The sequence below is a fragment of the Egretta garzetta genome, unplaced genomic scaffold (assembly GCF_000687185.1).
Source record: "Egretta garzetta isolate BGI_Z169 unplaced genomic scaffold, ASM68718v1 scaffold56, whole genome shotgun sequence".
Taxonomy (NCBI): Eukaryota; Metazoa; Chordata; class Aves; order Pelecaniformes; family Ardeidae; genus Egretta; species Egretta garzetta.
In genome coordinates this window covers 12,468,919-12,491,363 of record NW_009260182.1, presented here as the reverse complement: position 1 = coordinate 12,491,363, position 22,445 = coordinate 12,468,919, and the positions used below count along the sequence as shown (strand labels likewise).

Genomic DNA, 22,445 nt, shown 5'->3' with positions numbered 1-22,445 from the left:
GCAGGCTGGGTACAGGCCACGAACAAGCCAGCCTTGCAAAGCTCCCGCATTGCACCGAGTCCTGCAGTCCTGCCAGAGATCCCATTTCTTACTCTTCAGGCAGGCTCTAGAGAGCAGCTAACAAATCCCAGCCTTGAAAGGGCCCTATCTTCCACTCTATCAGTTGCTGCATATCCTTGCTGTTTTCCAACTTACTCCTATTTCTTCTTTGGCCCCAAAGGCATTACAAAATACCAAAGAATTGGCTGTTGCTGTGCGTCTGCCTGCAATTATCACTTCACTGTGGGCTGTTCAGAAATGGGTTTGGAATAAGGATGAGTAACACCCTGTGATACAGATATCGACAGCAAATGGCGTACTGGAACAACGACTGCAGCGGGTAGTAGGAAGGAATAAGATTAAACAGCTTTTTCCTGCCCTCAGGTTTTATGGGATCACTGTTGATATTTAGGCTTGTATTTCATTTCATCTGTAATTAAATGTATCATTATACAGTTTAAAGAAAAATAATTCTAGATTTTGCTTTGATTTTTATCTTGGCATTAATGTGCATTATATCAGAAGATAAAGCCAAGGAAAAAACAGCAGGCTTTGCACATCCTAAATGCTACATCTGTAGTATTTCCAGGTGAACTGGAGTCAGTTCCAAGCCCACTAACTGACGTTACAGCAAATCCAGTGAAGTCATCCCTTTATTACATCCATGGAATTGAGAACAGCATCTGTCACCCTGCATTGAAGGAGTACATCCTGATTGAATCAACAACAATAAAAAGATTTTACTTGAGGTACAATCATTTAGATCATTAAAATAGAACAACTTCTTAAAATTAAATGTACCTTTCACAATGAATGTAGATTGTTTACATATTACATGTCATTGTTTGGTCAGTTCTAGAAAAACAGACCACCTGATACATTGTGTTTTTCAGGTTATGAACATTATAGTCTCACTGAAGCAAAATGAAGGTTTTAATCAAAATCTTCAAGAAAATGTTGTCTTCACTGACCCTAGGATTTGCAAAACTTTCCTCTTAACAAATCAAAAATAGGAGATCTTAATTGGTATGACAGTATCTCTTTAGAAGAAATAGGTATCTTAGCTGAACAAAACCACTTCACTTTCCTTTTTTTTTTTCCTGTGCTACCATATTAAAGTGTATAAAAAGAATTCATTAGGGCTTGCTACAGAGAATTTGCTTTGTTCTATAACACCAGTATAACTTCACTCCTTGATCTCTCTAAGCATCAGTCACCTGTTGTCGATCTTGCTGGAAGAATCCTCCCCCTAGCTACATATTTATTTATCAGATACCCTGATTAGTAAGTGCTGTGGAACTCCATTTTCATAACATTTCATAAAAGACCTCTTGAGATTGAGAGCTGTTAACAAGATGCTTGATCTGGAAGTTTCTACCACTATTTAAGTTTGACTAGCCCTTGGATATAAGGAATCAAAGGGAGGGGGGGAAACACTCCTTTGAGGGGGGAAAAAAAACCCGAAACCCAAAAAAACACCAGTGCACAAAACCTTAGCTTCCTTACAGCTGTCTGCCTTACAGCGGCTAATTGCTGGATTTATTAAACTGCTATTCTTTTCTTCTTTTTTTCCACATTTGAGATCTTTATTTGCCTGACAGGTTATGTTGTATTTAATTACATACTTTCGGGTTAAAGACAGGTTTCTAAATACTTTCTATTTAGAACGAGAACTAATGCAGAAAAAGGGTAAACTACCAATCTGAGGTCACAAGCAACATGAATTCATCCCAGTTTGCATATGGAAGAAAAATTGACATACATTGCATGGCAAAGCAAATAGGGAAACACATTTTACAAGTGGGGTGATAGGAGTTAGATGTTTTCTCTGCTGAGGGGTTTTTTGATGTTCTCTTGAGTTCTTATTTTTTTTATTCTTTATCGACTTCAAAGATTCTTTCCTACTATGCAGTAGGAGATGCTAATTCTCTCACTCACAAAGTTATGATTACTTCTGTTTTCTTTATCTGTGTTTACAATCTATGCACATGAATACTCAGGAAAGCAGTATCTGGCATGAAATTTCATACTCCAGATAACACTAGCAGGATTAATCACAGGACAGAACCGAAAAGGTATAGTTGCTACCTTGTTAAAATAGTCCATACATACAAAACATAGACGGAAAACTGTTCTCGTAAGTACCTGCTCAGCAGTATGTACTAAAGACAGAGACTGGCAAAGTCATCTGCTTGATTAGGAGGCTCAAGAAGTCTAGGGAAGTTTTTTCTCACTCCCAACAGGCGGCCTCTCACAGGCACTTTTAAGTAGTCATACTCTACACTGAAAAATCAGCCATCATGATAAATGTGTCTGCTTATACCTGTACCACTGCTGTTTTAGAGAGGTATTAGCCCCTTCCTACTTGTGGGAGGGAGTTTTCAGAAAAGCTGTGTCACCGCAGCTATTGAAAAAGACAATCATATGTAGCATTTTACTCAGAGGCTGTTGACAGTCAATGAGAAAATATAATCAAAGCATTTTTATCATTCTAGTTTGCATTTTCCAGTGTTTTCCTGCCTTTGCAAAGCTCATTAAGCTGTTTTAAATAAACAGTTAAACAGTATTGAATATTCATTATTCCCTGTACAAAACATTGCTTGCAAATGCTGCAATTAATTACAGATCTGTCTTCTTACATAAAACCACTTTTGACATTCTTTTTGATAAAATCTTTCTACTTTATAAAAAGAAAGCAACTGATCTCCAAGCAGAGTTGCTGTCTGCTGGATATTATAGTCCATACTAAATAATATTCCAAAGAGGAAAAGCACATGAAACTCCTATATTAGCGGAGAAAGAGTTTGCAATCTTAGATCTCTGGTGAAACCTACTTATGGTGATATAAAAAGGAAAGGTTTTGACCCCTCATTTATTCTAAACCTTTGTATATCTTACATTAAGCACCTTGCCATCTTTTTATCCATCAGATAAATACTCAGATTGCCTGTTTAAAAGGTACTAGTTTAACAGGAAACTAAATTTCCAGATACTTCCAACACATGGGATTTTTATAATCTCCGGGGTACTCTGCAGGGGCTGCTCTAATTAAATGTGAAAAATAGCCGGGCTACATTTCAGTTCTTCAGTTATTGCAAATTTTCCATCTGTGTCTGAAATGGTGGAATGTATGTTAGTAAGACTTGGGCTATGGAAAAATTTGGAGGTGGAATGGACTTCCAGATCCCAGCGGGTCAGATACAAAAGTACACAAAGATTTTGTTGAATTATGTTAAAAATAAGCAAGAGGATGGATGTACTGAGAGAAATTTTAAATACCAGATATTAAAAGAGCTTCAAGACCTAGTAAGATAAATAGCATTAAGAAAACAAAGTTACCAGTATCTTGCACATATAAAAATGCATGCTGAAACATTACATTATAAATGCTAAAAGTCACAACACTGCATTCAACACAAAGAACAAGATTCTCAACTAATATATGAGAATGATTCTTGGAAAAAATTAATAATGCTTAGGTGGTTTATGCCTGCTTAACAGCTATACCCAATAACTTTCAGCATGAATATCGAGTTCACTCAAATTCAGAAAACAGAAGCAGGTGGTGGTCCCATGCTATGCCTTATACTGTCCTGCTCATTTCCACAAGCTTGCCAGAGCAGTTCCATTGCTACTTGCAAAATAGTCTTTGATAACATCAGTTTAAAGACTGTGCGAGAACAGATATCACTAATATTATACTACTAAGAAAATATTGTAAATCTAATCTGCTTTGTAAAGACAGCATTACAGCTTCATGGACAGGACACTTGTCTTACTCCCATGCCTACACCCACTGCTCCTCTGCCGTGTGACCTCGGAAAGCTGTTTCAGACCTCCCTGCCAGTGATTCACTTGCTATCTCTCATTTGCTGTCTATTAGGGCTATGAACTCTCCAGGCCTTGAACTGTCTCTTACAATGTGTTTGTACAGCATCTTTTATAAAAAAGGCCTCTATCTTATTTGAACCTGCAAATGCTACAGCAGCACAAATAATAATAACATACCATTGTATAGGTGAACTTAATCCGCCAAAGAGCTAAATAGCAAAGTGTGCGAACCAAAAACAAACCGAGCAACCCCCCAAAAGCCCAAATCCTACATGACACCTGGTTGAAGGACTGTTATACTCCAAACAGCAATTTGAGTTAAACTGCTTTTCCTCTCAGTCATGGCTTTCTACTTGAAGCTTATTTAGTAAACAGGAAATCCAAAGGGCGGGTCCTAGTTCTCATCACATTGCCGTTGCCAGTGTTTGGTGTCCATTCAAAACTGACGAAAGTGATTTTAAAGAGATTTAGATTGAACCATCCATTCAAATAATTTTCTTCTCACTTCCCCCAGTGTCAATAGGAAGAGTCATAGGGTACATAAATAGCTTTTGTATACACACAGAGAGAAAATAAATACTTTCAGGTGCTTATTTCAAGGAGAATTAAGCAATTTGAGCCAACCCATAGTGTTGACTAAAGCAATTTCTAAATAAATAAAATGATCCAGTTTTTTTTCAATCTGCATTTTTTTTATTGTATTTTTGGTATCTGAACTGAAAAGCCCAATACTTGCCTAGGTCCAGCGATTTTATCACATCATCTTACATCAGCTGGAGAAACAAAGGAGCTAAGAGAATAACAGTAATAGCATAATGTGAACGATCTCAGGGTCCTTGTACACACACTGTTATTAGAAACAAATATCTGTTAGCTCCAGCTGCTGCTCATATTCACCAATAATAGCAGGTTCATTTCTTACAACAGAAAAGAGTGGTGCTCTTGAAAAGTTTCCATATTTTTCCCCATAACGTGAAAGAAAACAAGACAATTGTAAGAAAAGATTTGCTGACAGAGCACAGCAATGCTAGTTAGTGTCAGCCACATAGCACTGCCCTACAGCAGATAAAAACATAGTGTAATAGGAAATATATAAGGAAGAAAATAACACAATCTTAAAAGTATATTGCATGTATTAATATGGCCAAAGAAAGCAGCATAGACTTGATGTATACGTGCAAATTTGGGTTGCCAAAAAGTGCAGGTGTATTTATATTCTGTCTGTATTTTAGGGAGCACCCTCCCACTTACCTTAAAAATTAGAAGAGATATTTCCTCCTTAGACCAAACCATCAGTTCATTTTGGATAGGTATACACTTCACATACATTTTAAAACTTTGCATGTTTGGTGTACTGTCTGGAGAATTTTTACTGAAGTAAGCTGTCAGTAAGACAGTACATGTTATTAAGGGTATGTATTCAGTTAGTGGTTTTCTTCCTATAGAGCTCCCAAGTTCATTATAAAATTAAAGTTGAGGTTCTCCTGAGGTCTGTTTTAAAATGGAATAATAATAAATGTTTGAGCCACTGGCATAACTGATACATAAGTCTGTAGGTACAAAAGAAGAGAAAATAAAAAAGGGATTTTTTTTTCTAACAGAGTGGAAAGTAAACCAGGCATCTTTCCCATACTAAACATCCCTGCTCTCATTACTATGAGTAACAGCCAAAGCGGAGTACCATTCAGTAGCATTAGCAATAAGCTTCAGAATCACAGAACCATTTGCCTCTGACTTAATTAGTTTCTTCTGTGAGAATTAAATTGTGTTTTTCTCACAGAGGAATGTCTTTCTAGATTTTATTGCAGTCTAGTATTAATATTCAAATCCAACAATCCCTCTCGGGCACAGCAGAATGACTCCATTTATTTTACCACATGAAAACACAATGCAGCCCCTAAGTGTATATTTTCGGTGGGAGAGGGGGAGGATGGCTAGCTATTTAAAAATGAGCCAGAGAATACTGTAATATTACATTCCATAATAACATTAATGTTCAAGACAAACACAAAGGAAACATGCTAAGGTACAGTGTCTGGTGAAATGATTTTTCCCTTTTGTTTTGCATCCTTACCCATCTGAACAGCTACAATTCAGCTGTGGAGTCAGGAATATCCGGTCAGGTGCATTCCTGAATCATCCCAATCAGCAAAGTCTGTGGCAGTGGGTTCCCAACCTATGTACCATGAGGCCACACTACGTGACACACAGTGATCTAAAGACTGCATGAGGCCCCACAAGTCTGAAGCGGTTGCATTTCTCCTCCATGAACTGCCACACGATGCCACTGTCTCCTCCTTGGCATACAATTTGACATATTTAGTGTTTTCTTCACACAGCAGGACTTGCTACTACTCAACAGCTCAAAAAAATAATTTGGATAGGATTTGCCCCATACTGAACATAGTCATGAAACCTTCACATCTGCACAGTCTTTGCCAACACTTCTGTAACTTCTTCCATGATGGAAGACTGGTTTGTTGCACCTTTCTGTAAGATGTTTTCTGGCTATTACAATAGAAAAGGAAACACAGGACAGTTGAACATAGAAACTGCATCTAGGGTGTTAAACCACCACATTGTCCTCATGAGCTCTCATCAAATATCTCTGCTATTTGGTTTTAATGAATGCTTTTTCATGGTAAAATATATACAGAACAGGACTCAAGATTAAAACTGATCACTAATTACCAATTTCTCCAGAAAACAAGTCTCCAAAGGTGGCTCTCCAATGAAATCAGCACAGACAACCTCGTTGTATATGCATCACTGCCTATGAGCCACTGTTCTTCTGAAGACACTAAAAGACGTCAAACATAACTACTACTCTTTCTCAAACATAACTACTACACATTTTAAAGAGGCATTTGATACCGGGTAACAGGGCAAAGTCCACTAAAAGGAAGAATCCATGAGTTCATCCAAGAGTGCGTAAGCAAATAATAGCTATGTGCCCCTGTTACAGGCAAGATCAAAAGACATTATTTTCAAGCTAACCAAAGAAAACAGAAAATCTGTAAGAAAAAGGAACAACTCTGCCTCACAGAATGAAGTTGTTATAACAAAATACTATCATCAACACATAATTCAAGATGGTTTGGACCTAATTTTCAGGATGTATGGCATCGAGCCAGGGAAAATCTGTCATTTAATGGTTGGCTGCCCACAGCATGCACAAGTGAATTATACCAATGCTTCAGTGCACTTGCTAAGTGCTCTCACAGAAAAATCTGTTGGAACACTTTTATTTGAGAACGTGAATTACGGGTTTAATACAAGACTGACAAAACAACAGCGAAACCGAAAATCAAGCTCCTGTGACATTAAGCAGACTAACTGGCAGGCCTCCAGGGAATGGGCCAGTTCTTGCAGTCCATAAACACCCAAGCCTTCAGCTGTCATTGCAATCTTTGGTTGTGAGGAAAAAGAGCAGTAGCCCTAAGGAGTCACATTATGTATTGGGTCTGGCTGAGATGGAGTTAATTTTCCCCATAGCAGCCCTCTTCATGCTGTGCATTGGTAGCTAGAAAGGCATTGATAACACAGCAGTGTTTTGGCTACTGCTGGGCAGTGCTCACACAGCATCAAGGCTGTCTCCCTAACATTCTCCCCTCCCCAGTAGGCTAGGGGCAGGCAAGAACTTAGGAGGGGACATAGCCAGGACAGCTGACCCAAACTGACCAAAGGGATATTCCATACCATATAACATCTGCTCAGCAATAGAAGACAAGAGAAAGGAGGAACAGGGGGGTCATTCATTATTACGTTTGTCTTCTGGAGCAACCGCTATGCATACTGAAGCCCTACTTCCCCAGAATTGGCTGGACATCATCTGCTGATGGGAAGTAGAGAATAAATCTTTTGTTTTCCTTTGCTTCCATGCATAGCCTTTGCTTTTGCCTTATTAAACCACCTTTATCTTGACCCATGAGTATTTTTCCATTTTATTTTCTCCCCCTAGTCCTGCTGAGGAGGGGAGTGATAGAGCAGCTTGGTGGGCACCTGGTGTCCACCCAAGGTCAACCTACCACACATCACAGCCGTCAGGATTCAGATGCTAGACAGATTCATACACATTATCAACTTGTCCAGTACCACCTCCAGAAGTAAAATACAGCATGAACTCAGAACAGTTACTCTCAAAGTGCGAGGATGAAAACCTGTCACCTTTGTCACTATGAAACCGAATTTCTACCCAGACTCCAAAATATTTGATACATAGGATAACAGAAGGGAGTCAGTGCTTCAATCATTGAACTGCCCTGCTTCTAGTGTGTTCAGCTAAATTAATTTATCAAATGCAAGTTGTACTCTGACTCTAAGACTGCTGCAATGATAAACCTGGAAGTAATTTAGGGACTGCCTCTCTGTGAAACACAGGTATAACAGAAACCACTCAATTAATATGTTGCTGCTATCATAGTTTCCATTTTAACTGAATCTTGGACTAAATTCACAAATTCAACAGCTCAAAGACGAACTATATATTCACTAGAGTTATAGTACTCGGTCTTTGAAAACGGAAAAAAACTGTGAATTTACAAATAAAGATATCAGATGTTTCAAAAAATAAAAATCATTTTTAAAGGGATTATTAAAAAGGGAACTACCTTATTCTAGACCTTTTTGTGCTCAAAATGTTAATGACAATTAAAAATCAACAACACCTCCTTTCTTTCTAGGAGGTAGCCACTGTGCTTTGCCATTTTCCATCACAATTACTTTTAATTTTTTACCTTCAGAATGACTGACAAAATGTCTTACTACAGAAAATTCAATAAAAAACCAGACTCCCACATTCCACTGTTTTCAGAAAGTGTAGAACTAAGACACTTACTTCCTATTTCTCCAAGACGGCTGGTATTTTACAGAATCTTTGGGTCATACATTTGGTCTGACATCTTCCCCTACAGCAACATGTATTTGATACTTGTAAACAGTGAAAAAGAATGACCGCTTTCAAGAGGTTAAATGGTAACATTCACAGCCTTGTTTTTCTAGCAGGAGGTGGGGCACAGTAGCCATTTCACCCGAAGCAGTTTTGGGAATGTTGGAATCATTTGGGTTGGAAGGGACCGCAAGAGGTCTCTAGTCCAACCTCAGGCTCAAAGCAGGGTCACAACTCAGTTCCCACCAAGTTGCTCAAAAAGGGAAATTTTTTTTAAATAAGCAAACAGTTTAACCTACTTGACTACCATAAACATTACTATATAATTGGTGTAATTGATGATTATTTCAAAACATCACTACAGGGCAAAATTTAGGTTGTTTAATTTTTAACTGTGCACTCCCAGATCAAGACATTTTGGAGTTGCTCTTAGGTTTATCTTTAGTTCTGAATTCCCAGAGGCTTGAGTATTTACCTTGTAAATGTTTTTTTATTCCCAAATTACTGATATCTGTTGTTATTCTTTTTATATTTGTTCTTACAAATAATATTTACTTGAAAGATTGTGTGTATTTATAAGAGCACACACACAAAGTAAAAGGATAAAAATGATAATAAAATAAATAATAAAACTTCAGGAAGATGAGGAGGCGTTTCATGTTATAGTTGAAATGTATGAATAATTATGTCAGATTTATTCAGACTATACTATGTTAGAGTCGCTGTTTCAAATGTTTCCTATTGAAAAGTTGCCACTGAGTATCTAGAGACAGCCAAGAGGAGGCATTATAAGGAGGCACAATAACTTAAGAGAAATTTAGACCAGATGACTCAGGCTCTTCATACCCACTGGACTGTGTAATATTATGAGCATTAAATAGGATATATGACAGTTTCTAAGAATTCTATTTAACTAGACAATTTAAGGGGGTTTTGGTCATGTTAAAGCAATTACATTGATCACACAATCTGTTTCCATAACTAAGCAATTGTGAAAATCTGAAGCTTACAACCACACTTTGAAGAACCGAATGCCTAGGCACAACAGAAGGTGCAACAGCAATTGTGAAGTACCTTGGACTGACCTAAACTAAACTTTTGCTTACCATTACTTCCAACTCATCAAATAAGACTGTGATGAAAGGCTAAGAGACATCTTCAGAATGTTACTCTATCATTTGTTTTAAAAATTCATGTGTTAACAAGCTATTACTGTATTTAAAAAGCCACCGTGTTTAGCTTTCAGTAAAACTTAAAGGATACAACTAAGCTTACACTCAATTTTAATTTAAGTATGGCAGATTTATAACTTCTTTAAATTGTTATTGTTGTGCTGCCTGTTTAACTCATGAATTTGCTGAGAAAATAGAAATTTTGCCACAGAAAATATTAATGCAAGTACTGTATTAATTATTTTACACATGTTCATTTTTATTTCATGGATAGAATAAGTATTACCGTGAAGTTCTTGTTGTAGTTATTTAAAGTTGTCTTCCTTTGACATGAATATTGAGATACTTTGCTTGCGATAAATGATGGCACTTCTGATTCAGCTGTACTCAAAGGAGGTGACTGATCTTGTCCCTAACATGAAAAAAAAAGGTGGGGGAGGGGAGAGAAGGGTTGGTGACACACCTGTCAAATAGCTTAAAATACCAAAACCACATTTCATTAGCCCAAAACACGTACTTTTAAAGATAAGTTAAGAGAATAATAATACTTCTACCATCCTTCTAGGAAAAACATTTAATTTCACATTGGCTGCACTGACAATACTAGTTTTTCTGGTGATTACTGAGATTTTTCATTTTAAGTAAGTTCTTGCAGTGAGTTTTCAATGGCACCGTCATTTAAAAAGAAAGTCTTTCTACATGGCAAGTCTCCCTACTACTACTCTTAATATTGCAGGAAGATTGAAAAACTACAAAGCTTTAAGAGCAGATAAGCTTGAAAGAACAGAGAGTTTTCCCATAAAACACTGGATGATTCAATGACTTTTTTGATCTGTAGCTAAATTCAGTGGGGGAGGAAAAATGTTTGCATCACTTCAATATAAACTTTTCCCCCCTCTTTCAGGTAAAATGAAACAAAACTTCTTTGGTTTGGATTTAATTATTAAGCTAAATGTTTCATTTTGGGGTCATCATAAAGTAAAGGAAACATTTACAAACAGCCATAGAAGAATCATCTCCATCCTTTCATCCAACAGCCAAGGTTCACTTTATGATGTGGTTTCTCACTCAGCCCCTTCTGTATATGTTGATCCAGTTCAGGCATCATTTTTAGGTGTTCACTGGAGCAAGGAAAAGGAGCCAAATCTTAATGGGACTTTCCCAAGCGCCAGGCTACTGACACGTTCATTTGCTTTTCGCCTAATTTTGCTCCATGCAAAATCAACCAAGATCAACAAAAAAAGTCTGTGAGCATCCACCCCAGTAGGGTAGGAAGAGAATTCTCACAGAGTCGTGTCCCCCTTGGCAAAAGAGAATCCTGAGCATGAGTCCTCAACATGCAAGCGTCCTGACCAGTGAGCACCTGGAAAAATACAATCTAGCACTAGCTTTTATGCTGCTTTATATGCCCAGTCCTTTAATTCCTTTGCTTTCATTAAAAGTACCCACATCTGAAATACTTTGGAAACACCCAAAATGTTCTCAGCCTTTCTGTGTATTTTTTGCTGTTTGTCATTTTGTCAGAAACATTTGGCAGATCTGTCAAAAACGTATTGCATTGCACTATCCAAAAGCCACAGGGAAAAGGTTCAACAACAAAAAATATCAAAGATACATGGAGGAAATTTTCACCCCAATAATGGAATGATGAGCCCTTTCTCCCCTGTATCCAAAGACATGCAGACATAAAGCTAGCATCTGTGCTAGGCAAACCTATAAATATGGGTATGTGCTTTCACACACACACACCCCCATATAATTTCATGCTAAATTGCCTTTGTATTTGATACAGAGTAGTTAAATAACAGTATTCATGCACGCACAAAAAAGGCATTTGCTTGCACAGCTGAAGGAGCAGTGAATTATATGGCAGTTTTCATAGTATAAACTGAAAGGAAGGAAGCTATTTTATGTGTAAGACCACTCCTGGGAATAACTGAAATGGGTTTCAGCCAGGATCAACAGCACAACTCATCCACTTTTGCACACATTCATGAATTATACTTTAAAATTGATTTTAAATCATATAAACTATGATTAATTACAGCTAATATACTGCTTGAAATTATAGTGCCAGCTGCAAAGACTGTGAAGAAACAGAAAGTTACTGAATAGAATATATAATAAGCTATTATCATTATTAGGACATAGGCACACAAAGAACAAGAGCCTTACATGTAGCATTACCTGGCATTGTGGATGAGAGCAAAATTAACATAGAAACTCTATTTGTTTAAGAGGGTGACAGCCTGGCACATAACCATCCCGTTCCTGCTCAAGACATTTGAGTACTTTTCTTAATCAGCAATAGTTATGCTTTTAATTAACAGGACTTGATTATATATAACAACAGAAGAAACTTTGGCTAGAAATCAACAGCAAAAATGTCTAGCAAACAGCAATTACTATAGTCTGATTTGTAAGGAATATTATGATGTCTGCATGAGAACTACAGAGACGATTTCCCGTCACCAGCAGAATATAACAACAGGATCGATAGTGCTTTTTGGTGTGAAGACCAGATGGGATAAAATCATTTGTACAGATTATGGGACAAACCTAAAGTTTCATCCATAGCAATTACAGTGTAGAATCAGCAATCCTGGAAACTCACACTACCTCAAAATAATTTGTAATACTGGGAAGAAACAACCATGGCTATGAGAAAAATGTAAGCATTAAAATTCCTTCTTTTGCAGATATCTCCACTACATTAAAATGAAATTATGGTAAACTACACAGAGGCAACCACTGAAAAACATCCAAATGTGTGGGCTACTTAATTGCTAGAGGTAGTCAGAGTTTGTAGCCCACATCCAGGCTGCAGTAACAGTGAATGTCACTGCCACTCCTTCACGGTAACATTTTCTGCATGGCATAAGCAGGAAAATCAGTCCATACCACTAGCATGAGCTTGTACAGCAGACAAGCTTAGTTGCAGAATTAATCTGGTAGGGGACTCGTTTGCTCTTTGTCAAACTATTTTATTTTAATACACAAACAAAGAAGTACAATGACATAGGGAAATAACAAAGAGAGAGAGAATGGAGCAGCAGTGAATAAGGCGCGCAGATACTAGAAACTGTGTCAGGCCACATTATTCAATAGCCAGCAGCTTTGTAAAGTCCAGACAGCATTGATCAAATAATAAAGTTCGCTGATATCTAGCATTTTATGAAGAGAAGGCAGCCAGTTTATAAGCTTCATTTTATTTTCTGGGAAACTCTGACTGTCAGTATGAAGGATTTCTTCCATTAGTAAGAGCCTCTCTCTTGCACGAGGCAACAGAGTGAGACACTCTGGAAAATGTTAAATATGAGTTGTCTGTCACGTGATATGGCAAGGGATCAAAGGATGCGGTACTTCCTTTTCCTAATGTGGAGGGAAACCCTTTGTTCAAGGAAATAAATCTCTTTTCCTTTCTAAAAAAATAACTAACAACTTTTGGGTTCTGACTGAGGAAAAGGCAGAAGAAACACAGTCACAGCACTGTTCCTAAGGCTGCTGAGGATGCCAGCCCACTTACAGTTCTTGTCCTTTCTTTTTATCCCTCTGAGAGCTTCCCCTCTGCCTCTTTCTTTTGCACTACCCAGGGAACAGCACTACTTTCTAGCATGTGGGGATGCCCTTGCACACATATTAATGTCCATGTCCTGCTATTTTCCAGAATACCCATCTGCTTGCAGTGGGAAAGGTGTCTCTGGACAAAGGCATTCCTTTGCCAGAGAAATATTTTTATTTCTGTTTAAAGCAGGTGTTTGGCTACCACACTTCCATAGGCTATTAAATTAGATGCTGGCTATTAACTACAGAAGTCAACTGTTACCAAATGAATCAAGAATTCAGACCATCTTGGATCTAGTCACCCAGCCTTTTATATTCTATAAATCCCTAACATCAGAGCATCTCTTAGATCATTCACAACTACAGAAAGATGTACTTTAGTGATAATTGTAATTAATACATTAGCTAATGGTCTGTAACTCTGACTTTATTCCCCTTGTTTTGCATGGAGAAGGACATTTCGTTTTAGTAATGCATTAAAACAAATGTCCTGAATGAAGAACAACCTACTATAATATCTGAAAGATTAAATATTACTGGTATTGATATTAATGGGAATTTTACCACTAACCTACAGGTAGATGAGATTTCACCCAAAACATTCCCCCACTGCAATCCATTCCTTTTACCTCAAAGCCTTCATGATATAGCCTGAGTTCAAGGTTGGTTAATTCACTTTCATTTCACATTTTACAAGACGGACATAATGGACCAAATTTGTCTTCAGTGAAACTCCAATTAAATTACATTATGTACGAGTTCAGTCTAGTACTTAAAAAGAAAATTAACCTTTACTTCAATCCTTCCTCATTTTTCAAGGCAGAAAAAACAATAATCATGATGACACTGCAACAATAAGATTATTTTTAAATTTGCTGAACTTCTAAAAACCTTTCTCTTCCTTCCTTGTTTGCTTTACAAGGATGTTTATTACTTTAGAGCCACTATATAATTAAGACTGGTCTTAACTATAAGCTTTAAAGTTAACGGTACAGCTGTCGCTGGCTTGCTTATTGCACTCTACCTTTATTAGCATGAAATCTTTATGTTTCAATAAAAACAGAAGCTCTTATTGCAGAGCCAGACTCAAAGTATAATAATGATCTCCTGACAGTGCTGCTACCTTTTTCAGAAGTTTCTGCTCCAGCAGTATTCCAAAAGGACTTTTATACATAAAAGAAAACTAAGGCAGTTCAACTTGCAGTAGCCTTCTCATTTATTAAAAAAAAAAAAAAAAAAAAAAAAAAAAGAAGAAGAAAAAAGTGAGCTTCAGCATCATTGGAGACATTTTGGAGAAAGACAAAGGCATTTCTTGCTTTGAAAAGAAAAGTCTATGAAAATATATTTTCTGAGATATCTGAATCTATAGGTCTTCAGGTGCTGCTGAAATTAAGAATCTACACAGAGGGCAATTTGTTTTACTTTTAATCCTGATGTGAAACTCTCAGCAAAGTTCACAAGATTTTGCTCACATTTTGGATTTATTTCTTGTTTAGAGAACTTCTCTGCATTCCCAGTATTTATATTTTTATGACCTGTTTGCCTGTGAGATTATATAATGCAATAGTTACAAGGTTTTCATTTTTTTTCTGTTTTGCATTAATTTCTCTGGTCTATTCTCCCTCCAGCAGTTTCACTGAATATATTATAAATATACTGCAAAAATACTTCATTGGAAGGATTGCAAATATAAACCCATATTCTGTCATGGAATTATGCTGAGTCTGAGAGCGACAGCTCCATCTGGTGTATTCACTCCTCCTCCCCCACAACCAAAGTGTTATTAAACAGTAATTCTTATATGTAAAATCCTGGAAAATAGTTTCTGGCAATGAAAGATGACTGAAAAAATGAACCAGGAGCTACAGTTTTTCCTTCATAATCTAAATGTCAGGATGAAGAAGCAGCAAACAGTGCAATATTGCAGTTAAATATTCAGGCATCCTCTGCCTCACAGGAAGGTACACGCTGCTGATCCCGCTGTGGTCCCAGTGTTCATGGGTTTCCCAGTTTATCATTTTGCAGCAGGGTCACAGCTCACACGGAGCCTATTCCAGACCCTCAGAAATAAGGAGCTTTAAATCAGACTTGTAATTCTCTTGACATATGAATTAATTTCTTCACCAGTGCACATTAAATCCATTACCGTGAGGCTGGAGCGCGTGCAGGAAAAAGGAACAGGTCCATCCTGCCGCAGCGCAGGGCCTATTTCATGGCCCAGTGGCACGCGCTGACATCACGCCGCGCACAGCACATCCGGGCATCCCTCCCACACCTTCACCACTGACAGCCTGTACTGGGCAGGCTGAATATCATAGTCTCACACTGCCCTCCAATTTGAGAAATTAGCACGTAATTTTGTCAGATACAGATCAGAAGAAAATATGTCATCATCCATTGCTTCAACGTCAAACACCATTCACCAAATAATCAGCCTGCCATTCACAATATCCTCTGACTTACAGCTCCCGTTGCGAGATAATACAATATAATAAACCCTTTTTTTTCTTAGCACAGTTCTACTTGATGGTGCCAAGTTTGTAAATGCGTGTCCACAGGCTGCAGCAGCCTTCATTTCACAGGTCCTTCAAGGGCCCAGGGGTTAGCTGATCATTTCCAAGCAGCAAAGGTTTTAACGTTTTTGTATTGTTTTGAAGAGGCAAAGTATTCCATCAGGAGCCCATTAAAAGGCACTGCTCTCAGTGGGACATTTACCATGATGTTGAAGTATTTGTGGAAATACCACAAGTACCACAACAACAGCAAGTGCTTTATTGATGGATATTTCACCTTTAATAGCACCCCTTTTTTATAAGAATGATGTATATTACCAGTTTGTAACATGTGACAGCACAGTAATTTAGCATTACCAGACACTGATATAGAAGGTATGGAAGGTCTTTTTAATCTATTAAAACTTTGTGAATTACTCATAAAAACTTTAGGGACAAAAGATTTTAAATTCAAAATTTATATCACAACACAAGTATATATGTTCTTAGGTTAAAAAAAAAAAATAATCACACAGTCATTTAGAATGTGACCATATTTGCACTGAGGGATCTGTCTTACCACGAGATGATACTTCATTTCTGAATCAACTGGTCTTCCAGCTTCCATGCAGGCTGTCAACCAGGAGATATCCAGTAGCTCAAACCTGGAGCTGTCACCCACAGCCTGTCCTCTCAGCCAGTCCAGCACCTCCGGGTAAGAGTTGTTCTCGGCCACAATATGAGTGACAGAGTCACTGTCGAGAAGCACACAAAAAGAAGTTTTCTTTTTTTCCTGAACTCAACTGTACACAGATACAGAGCTGCTATTTCCACGCTTACTTACCATGCACTTCCTGAAAATTGTAGTATATATTGTACGTTAGGATGTGGGAAGCAGTTACGTTTTCATATCACAATGTATCTACTCCAGTCACTGAATCTGCTTTGAGGAAAGACTTTAGACTGACAGCTCCTGTAAGCGCAGCATTTTCTTTCTTTCAGCATCATTTGCTTTCTGTAAGACACTATCCTATTACACATTTTTTTGCATCTCTGAAAATATTTGGCTTGCACGAGCAGTACCATAATGAAAAGGCTGCTTTACGATACCTGACAGCCCCTTCCCAATATTCATGATGAATGAATGAAAGCTTTACAGTATTAAAAAGTCTGTTAGCAATAATTCTTTAAAGCTTTACAGCTAGTAATATCTTTTTGCAAATTTAACTTTTCTGCACTTACATTAAGCTCTTTACATATGGCATTGTCAAATGTTCATGACTTAAATCTTATGAATTATGCACTCCATCTAAAGACCACTTCCTTGCTACTAAGAGGCCAGTATCTTACAAAACTGATATCTTAGTTTAGTGAATATAAAATTTACAGGTTGAGTTTATTGTTCAATGGATTATATGGTGTACATTGCTTAAAAATACAGTAGCACAAAGGTTATTGCACTAAATTTGGGTTGATGTACTAGAATAACATTGGAAAGATTAAAAAGATGCAGTTCTGCACATTCCACGGGAAAATAATGGACTGGGACAAAGTTATGATTCAAGAAAAAATTACATACATACTTAGGATAAGATGTACATTTCTACCTGGCCTGCTGATGTTCCTCAACAAGTTTAGAAAACTACTAACTTGGTGGGAAGTTTTGAGTGATTCCTAGTGTTCCCTTTCCACACACACTGCCCAGGACAGTGCTGTCATCCGCAAAGACAACAACAGAAAAGGGAGGAAAGTCTTAATTTTCATGAAACTTGTAGGACCTCAGTATCTCTGAGATCTATGCCAAAATTAACTGATACTGCTCAACAGATTCCTAAACTTCTTGGGGGAAAGGCACAAAGTCATTATTTGCCTTAGCTTTTTCAGAAATAAGCCTCAAATTGGAAAATAATTTATCCTGGTAGCAGCTGCCTCCATTTGCAAGCCTCCATAACCTTCTGCTAGCCCATGCTGGTGACAGCCTTGTGCACTTACAGTACATTTCAAACAGACCTGACAGATTGCTTTGCCGTCCTTCTGTAACACCTGGAGAAGTTAAGCCATCAAACAGGGCACCCCTGGTAGAGATAGCTGGTTGGTATGGACTTTAAAAATTATTTGTACTAACTGTTAAAGGCAGACTGCACAACCTTTCAAAGGAAACTGCTTGCTAGGAGACAAATAAAACCTCTCAGCCTATCCCTGTGACCTTGATTCATACTAATAATCATTGATTTCATTAAATCATCAAATCGCAATGACAAATACTGGAGTCACTCCACAGAAAACTGTTACCAAATAACTCTCTGATGCATTAAATATACTATATTTTGGAAATATAAGAAATGTATTGAATGTACTGTACTTCAGAAATTTGAAAACTGTCATGGCATATCACAATTTTTTTTCTCTCCGTATCATGCAACTTGTAGACCATAGTCAATTGAAAAAAAAAAAAATCCCAATTTATTTTAATCTAAAAGATTACACATCTAGGTTAGGAAAATCTCCATGAAATACTATTGGGTTTATTATCATTTAACCCTGCTAGGTTCTACTTTAATTAAACTGTCACATCTTTACTTGAGTAAAAAAAAAATTCAGTTAGAGACATAGAACTTCTGCTTCCTGTGGTTTATTTCACTTTTATATAAAATATTCATATGTAATGTATTTGTTCCAAGCTGCAGATCTGGGAACTTTGCCACCGCTATGCTCGCAGCAGCAGTTTAGCTGCTGTGCAGCAGTTTCCTCTGGTACCTGTACAGCTGTGCTTTTTTCTTGGCATGGAACGTAACAAATTTAGCATTTCCTCTGACATTTTCAAAAACAAAAATCAACAGTTAAATAGTCCTGTTTTATCCAGTAGCATTTAAGCTGAAATTAAACATAACACCTGCCTTGCATACAACTTACAGGAAGTCTGAAATATTGGCAATAAATACCTGTGTGTCAAAGCAGCCCAGATAAAGCCTCTACTCAGTCCTCAATGGATTGTTAATGTAGGATTCAGAACAGGCCAGTTCATTTTTTTTCCCTGAGAATTCAATTAGTTTTGTATCAGACGCTAATTGCTTACTTCTGTTCAATACCTGCTTGAATCTTGCTTTACAAATTATTTCATCCTCCCTTCTTCCTCAGGCTTTCAAAGTTGATGGGATTGAAAAATCTGTGGAAATGAGCTTTCATAGGGAAGACCCAGTTGTATACTATCTGCATACAGATACAGAGAAGTAATCAATACTTGGTTTTCTTCCACCTACATAATGATGTAGCTTTCAGAAAACTGCATAATGGTATAACTAGCACTCATGAAAAGAACTATTTGGAGGAAGGCTTCCTTCAAAATGAGTTGGCTTATTGAAACACCGCCAGACAAATCTGCAGCTGGAGTATATTTTCACCCTGAAATGCCAAGTCTGTGGTATTTTTTTTTCTCCAGTGCTCTTCCAGATTGCACCAAAGTTTAAGACAGTAATTTCGAGACTCACATCAGTATATTACTCACAGGAAGATTAAATATTAGAATATCAGAGATGTTCTAGAGGAATGCTCCCCTCAACACATCACATTTTATGTTCCTCTATATTTAACTTATTTTCATTTCAGGAATTGGCCATTAAGTTTAGATTAACCTTAACCTGACTTCAAGGGGGAAATAAATAATGGCTGATTTAGATCAGACATAGACATGATTCATTGATTCCAGTGAGACTACACAAATGCACAGAAACATAATCCTGTGAAAAACATTTGCAAGTTCACACCTTACATTTTTTACTTTCCATGTGAGAAGCAGCACACTGAAAAATGCAGACAGACTTAAGGTAAATTAGAACCACAGATTTTGTAGGTAAAAAATTAGAAATTTTGCTAGTGTTTGTGTTCTGCCTGCTCTGTGCCCAGAAGACAGTAGAAAGGAACACCCACCCTCTTTATAGAGGGAAAGAGCAAAGTATATCCAGCAAATACACAGGCAAAGACTTGAACGACAGTCACTTGTATGACTGCATTTATTAAATTAGAATGCTTCAAGCAGCATTACTACATGTTATTTCTACACATATAAACATTTTCCTACCTTAGCTCACTTTCTACTCTGAAACCTTTTCTTCTTGCCAGCTCCATCAAAAACGTCCTTCTGGTCATGCCCATCTTCCTCTGCATAATAAAAATGACAAGCTTATGGAACTTTATTTCATAATTGCAGGAAAGGTTTGGGGAATGGAGCCCTTTCTGTCTCTTCCTCTGGGAGAATACAGCTGGAGCTCTGATCCTATCCATGATGCAAGGTAGAAGTGTTTTCACTTGGGTAAAAGGGAGATAACATGTTTTCTGCCAGGCAGCAGCTGTATTTAATGTCACCACCCATTGAAGTAAGTTTCTTCTGTTTCCCCTCTGAAATCAAAAACAGGTGCTACACAAGCAGAAACATCACTTGCTTTCTACCAGCTAGGACTTCTTGCACAGAACTACTCCAGACAGGTGCAAATACGCTTTCATTCCTTAAAACAGCCGTTACCTATAAAGACTTTATCCAAATAATATTGATCATAGCAAAATTACCTCAAAATATCAACCAGGTCTTCAGCTGGTTTAATGGCCATCAATTCCATTAATTTCTGCTTTCAAATCTTTTCCAAATCTCACTTGTCCAAATTGCAGGGCACACTAATATTCAATCTATTAAAAATAATTATAATAATTCTTCCTGTTATCAGCTAGGAACTATGTCTTGTAATACAACTAAATAATACTGTATAAATATGTTGTGGATGCCTGTACATGTAGATGCCTGTACACTTGCTACTTTGTAATTAATTTGATTAAAAAGGGATAGGGGTTTTTAAGGCAGAAAAAAAAAATACTTTTGAAATTAAATTTACAACAAAATAAATCCTTTGCTGTTTTGATACTAAGGCAATGAAAGACAAAGAGAAAGCATTAGAGATGTGTTTAAATATACCTTTGGCATGCATTGCCAACATGGCATTCTACTATTTGCCCTGGAATATACTGCTATCTGTGGCACATACAGTAGGGAAAAGGTAACCACCTTCCTGCTTTGAAGCACCCAGTGATCTCCAAAAAACTCCAGAGGAGATGTTGGAGGTTATGTACCATCCTCTCCTAGAGGATGGGGTATTGGTCATCAGTGAACTACACTAAAGTTTACTTCACACATTGTGTTGGATCCAGTTCAGGTATCACCCTGAACTTCCATCAGAGCAAAGCGAGTACAAACAATCGGGTGTATAGCACGTGTATCTATTTCAGCACAAATCTACTTCAGTGGTAAATATCCCTATTTCCATGTCAAGTTGGATTTTTATTTTTTAGTGTAGCAGAGAATTTGGATTTTACCAGTCCTTCAGAATGTGTCAGAAATGTTATATCTTGCAATTCTCATTGCTCGTGTTCAGGAGAGGAAGCAAGGTGGAAAAATCCTGCCTAAGTCAGATCTATCAATTTTATTTTCAGTCATTTTATCACGCATGGATATACAACCTGAGTTATGGAAAAATGAGTCAAAACCTCTTTCCTGCAATTATGACCAAGAGTTTAAAATTAAATTATAAAAGTATTACTGACATTTTCCCAGCCCTATAGCTCTTGCTACTTCAACTGTATTATCACAGATATAAAGAAACGGTTTTCATCAGAATAGAAACTAACCATCAAAAATTAATATAGAGCTTTCAGCTCTGGGGTCTTCTTGAGGCCATGAAGAAAATATATACTGAGTTCAGTACATAGACTAGACTCCATTCATTTTTTCCGTTGCCTAAGGATAACCCAGAAGCAAAAATATCTATTCCTCTTTCTGATTCATAACATTAAAATTGTCAAAATAAATCATTTCAAGGTTATTTTGAAATTATATGAGATATTTTCATAGGAACTGGAAAATGGACAACCAGACTTTAAGAGGCTTAAGCAAAAGAATAGCAGCAAGGAAGAAAAAATATTAATAGTGAAAGGTCTGGCATTAAGGCTGAGCAATCTGGTTTGGTTGCTCCCTGTCTGTTTTCCAGACTACTAATCAACCACTGAACACTGGCCATCTGCCTGTTTACAGCCTTCCTCGGCTTGGTAAAATGCTTTACTTTATCTCAAGCCCTACAAGGAATAATGTATTTGAGAACAGATTCTTTACATATGTTAAACAAAGTCTTATTTTATGTTATAATTAATTCAGTGTTCTCAAACATGTAAATATAATTTCCCCCAGTGTAACATCAAGATGCTCCGTGCCAGTAAAATCCTTCTGGCATGAAAAACATACGTTATTATTCCTTCGTGTTACTGTAATAACTCTTGAGCCAGATTTTCAAGGGTATTTAGGTGCCAAAAAGCTGCAAACAAAGGCCTAGTGGGATTTTCAATATATCTAAGCAACCTAGGCACCCAGCTCCTTTGGAAATCAATTTCTGGCTTTGAATCTAATGCAAAGAGATCTTC

At 37.3% G+C, this 22,445-nt stretch overlaps 1 protein-coding gene across 1 annotated transcript in view; it reads right to left on the bottom strand.

Moving 5' to 3' along the window:
* Positions 1 to 20,267, bottom strand: part of DNTT (DNA nucleotidylexotransferase) — a 93,912-nt gene extending 73,645 nt beyond the window's left edge. The window contains exons 1-3 of the mRNA XM_035897379.1: positions 20,065 to 20,267; positions 16,567 to 16,741; positions 10,217 to 10,342 (exon numbers count right to left, since the gene is read on the bottom strand). Of these exons, the coding sequence (XP_035753272.1) occupies positions 10,217 to 10,342; positions 16,567 to 16,741; positions 20,065 to 20,267 (504 nt within the window). The remainder of the gene's footprint in view (positions 1 to 10,216; positions 10,343 to 16,566; positions 16,742 to 20,064) is intronic.
* Positions 20,268 to 22,445: the final 2,178 nt, after the last annotated feature.